Source organism: Penaeus monodon, chromosome 24 (assembly GCF_015228065.2).
Source record: "Penaeus monodon isolate SGIC_2016 chromosome 24, NSTDA_Pmon_1, whole genome shotgun sequence".
Taxonomy (NCBI): domain Eukaryota; kingdom Metazoa; phylum Arthropoda; class Malacostraca; order Decapoda; family Penaeidae; genus Penaeus; species Penaeus monodon.
In genome coordinates, this window is record NC_051409.1 from 35,811,684 (window position 1) to 35,813,590 (window position 1,907).

The following is a 1,907-nucleotide window of genomic DNA, read 5'->3' on the forward strand; positions in this document are numbered from 1 at the left end:
GCATGGTATATGGGTGAAGTTCAATTTTGACAAAGCCACAAATTGTCATATAATTTGCCAAGGGTCAGAACGCTCACCCTTACTTCATGCCCCAAGTGGCCCTCTGTCAAATTCAAGCCTTCACGTACAGGAAAACATTCATGAATATTCAGTACATTTAACCGTGTACAAGTTCAGGAAATATCCTCGAGTCCACATCACTGTAGCTTTGTTCCTCAATACAAACTGTTCTAATTGACATGGGTACCATATGTTACAGTCAACCAAGTGATTGTTTTCACGTACTGTGTAGTAAACTTTATTCCTTTCATAGTAACTTTCCTTAATTAACTTGTTATATTCAACACACGAGTCTCATACATACAACTTAGAGTACTCTTGTTATTCTTATTTATCTACTTTGCTCTCCGGAAATAAGAAATAAAAATATTCCTAGCTGATACATACACTTAACAACTACCCCGTAATCTGGCAATTCCATCAAATAAAGCTTGATGGCAAGCAGCAACTGATCCCACATAGTTGAAGAAAAAAATATCTAACACTCGATGCAGAAATAATGGTATATGTAAACGTCTGCCACACAACTCCCAGTTTCCTTTTTGCAACAACCAACAAATGCCCTGGCGTGGCTTAGAATGCCAACTTTGTGTCAGACTTTACTTCTAGGATCTTCCCTCCAGTATGCCAACATTTGAAATGCATTTTCATTGAGTAACAGATCATGATGAGAAGAAAAAAAGGGTCGTCAATCTACAACAATCATTGTTTTTGTCTTCCTATTATTCAGTGGCATATCTCAGTGTCGACACCACACTATGTTGAAACGCCAGACAATGGTGTTTTGGTTAGATGACATAATGAAGTAATGAAAAGATCCAACTGCCAAAAAAGCCAAAATATACAAATAGAGAAATATAAAACAAAATATTCCATTTTTTTTTTTAATGGTTAAGCTATATCAAATAAAACTGATAGGAAAAGGACGTCACCGTTAAAAGCCGCTGAAAAAATTACCCTTTTATAATCTCAAACTTTTCATAATTATGTTTTGAACAATAAATGTGCAACAAATACCCATAGGTTTTATTTACTAATCGATAGTTACACAAGATCCAGTCAAGCATTCTCTCTATAAACTTTGCCTCAGAATGTATAAAGAAAACTAAATCAAAAATACAATTTTACCATTTCTGTCATACTCTGGCTACACAACAAATATTCTGCAAAGGTCACAAGGCAGATACAAAATGCTGACAAAGAGCAATACAGTAGTTCTTTCATCCATCCACAGAGGGTAGCATCTATATAGGATGGAAATATAAAATTACTGTCTATACCATATATTATACTCATTGTTAGAAAATGTGTGTACATTTCAGTCCCCTCACCACCTTTTCCGGCTAAGAACTAATCGACTAAATGACTCGCCTGAGGCAGCATGATGGTCATCTCGGGACCAGCCATCAGCCACGATCAGGTGATCTCTCTTGCACGCCTTGCATTGATAGAACATTTCTAATATGTAACAAGTAAATTACCATGAGTATTACGCAAAGAGCGCAAAAAACCTTTGTCCGATAAAAGGGAGAGTGACAGAGTTAGGGACATGCAGGGAGATGGTCACAATGAGAGGTATAGTTTATTTCATTTACTCCGATTTCTTTCCCTGCTTGACTGAATTTTGTCAAAACAAACTGTTAACATAAATGAAAAATACAACAGTAGATTATGTCGAATTACGTCATGGCAGATACCAGGTCTATGGTCAACGCTTTATCACGCCATGTCTGAACGACAAAACACTACCGTGTTGATACATTATACACTATTCCATGGCTGTAAGGGAGGCAATAAGGCACAGTCCTTAACATCTTCATGTACCACACCCCTTCTTCCTCCACCCC

The 1,907-nt window shown here is 37.0% G+C and overlaps 1 protein-coding gene and 1 pseudogene across 1 annotated transcript in view; both read left to right on the forward strand.

Annotated features, from left to right (window-relative positions):
* The window catches only part of LOC119588959, a 58,988-nt pseudogene extending 58,750 nt beyond the window's left edge, over nucleotides 1–238 (forward strand).
* Nucleotides 239–1,628: 1,390 nt separating this feature from the next.
* LOC119588961 (dynein intermediate chain 2, ciliary-like) overlaps nucleotides 1,629–1,907 on the forward strand; it is a 5,936-nt gene continuing 5,657 nt past the window's right edge. The window contains exon 1 of the mRNA XM_037937567.1: nucleotides 1,629–1,635. Within this exon, the coding sequence (XP_037793495.1) occupies nucleotides 1,629–1,635 (7 nt within the window). The remainder of the gene's footprint in view (nucleotides 1,636–1,907) is intronic.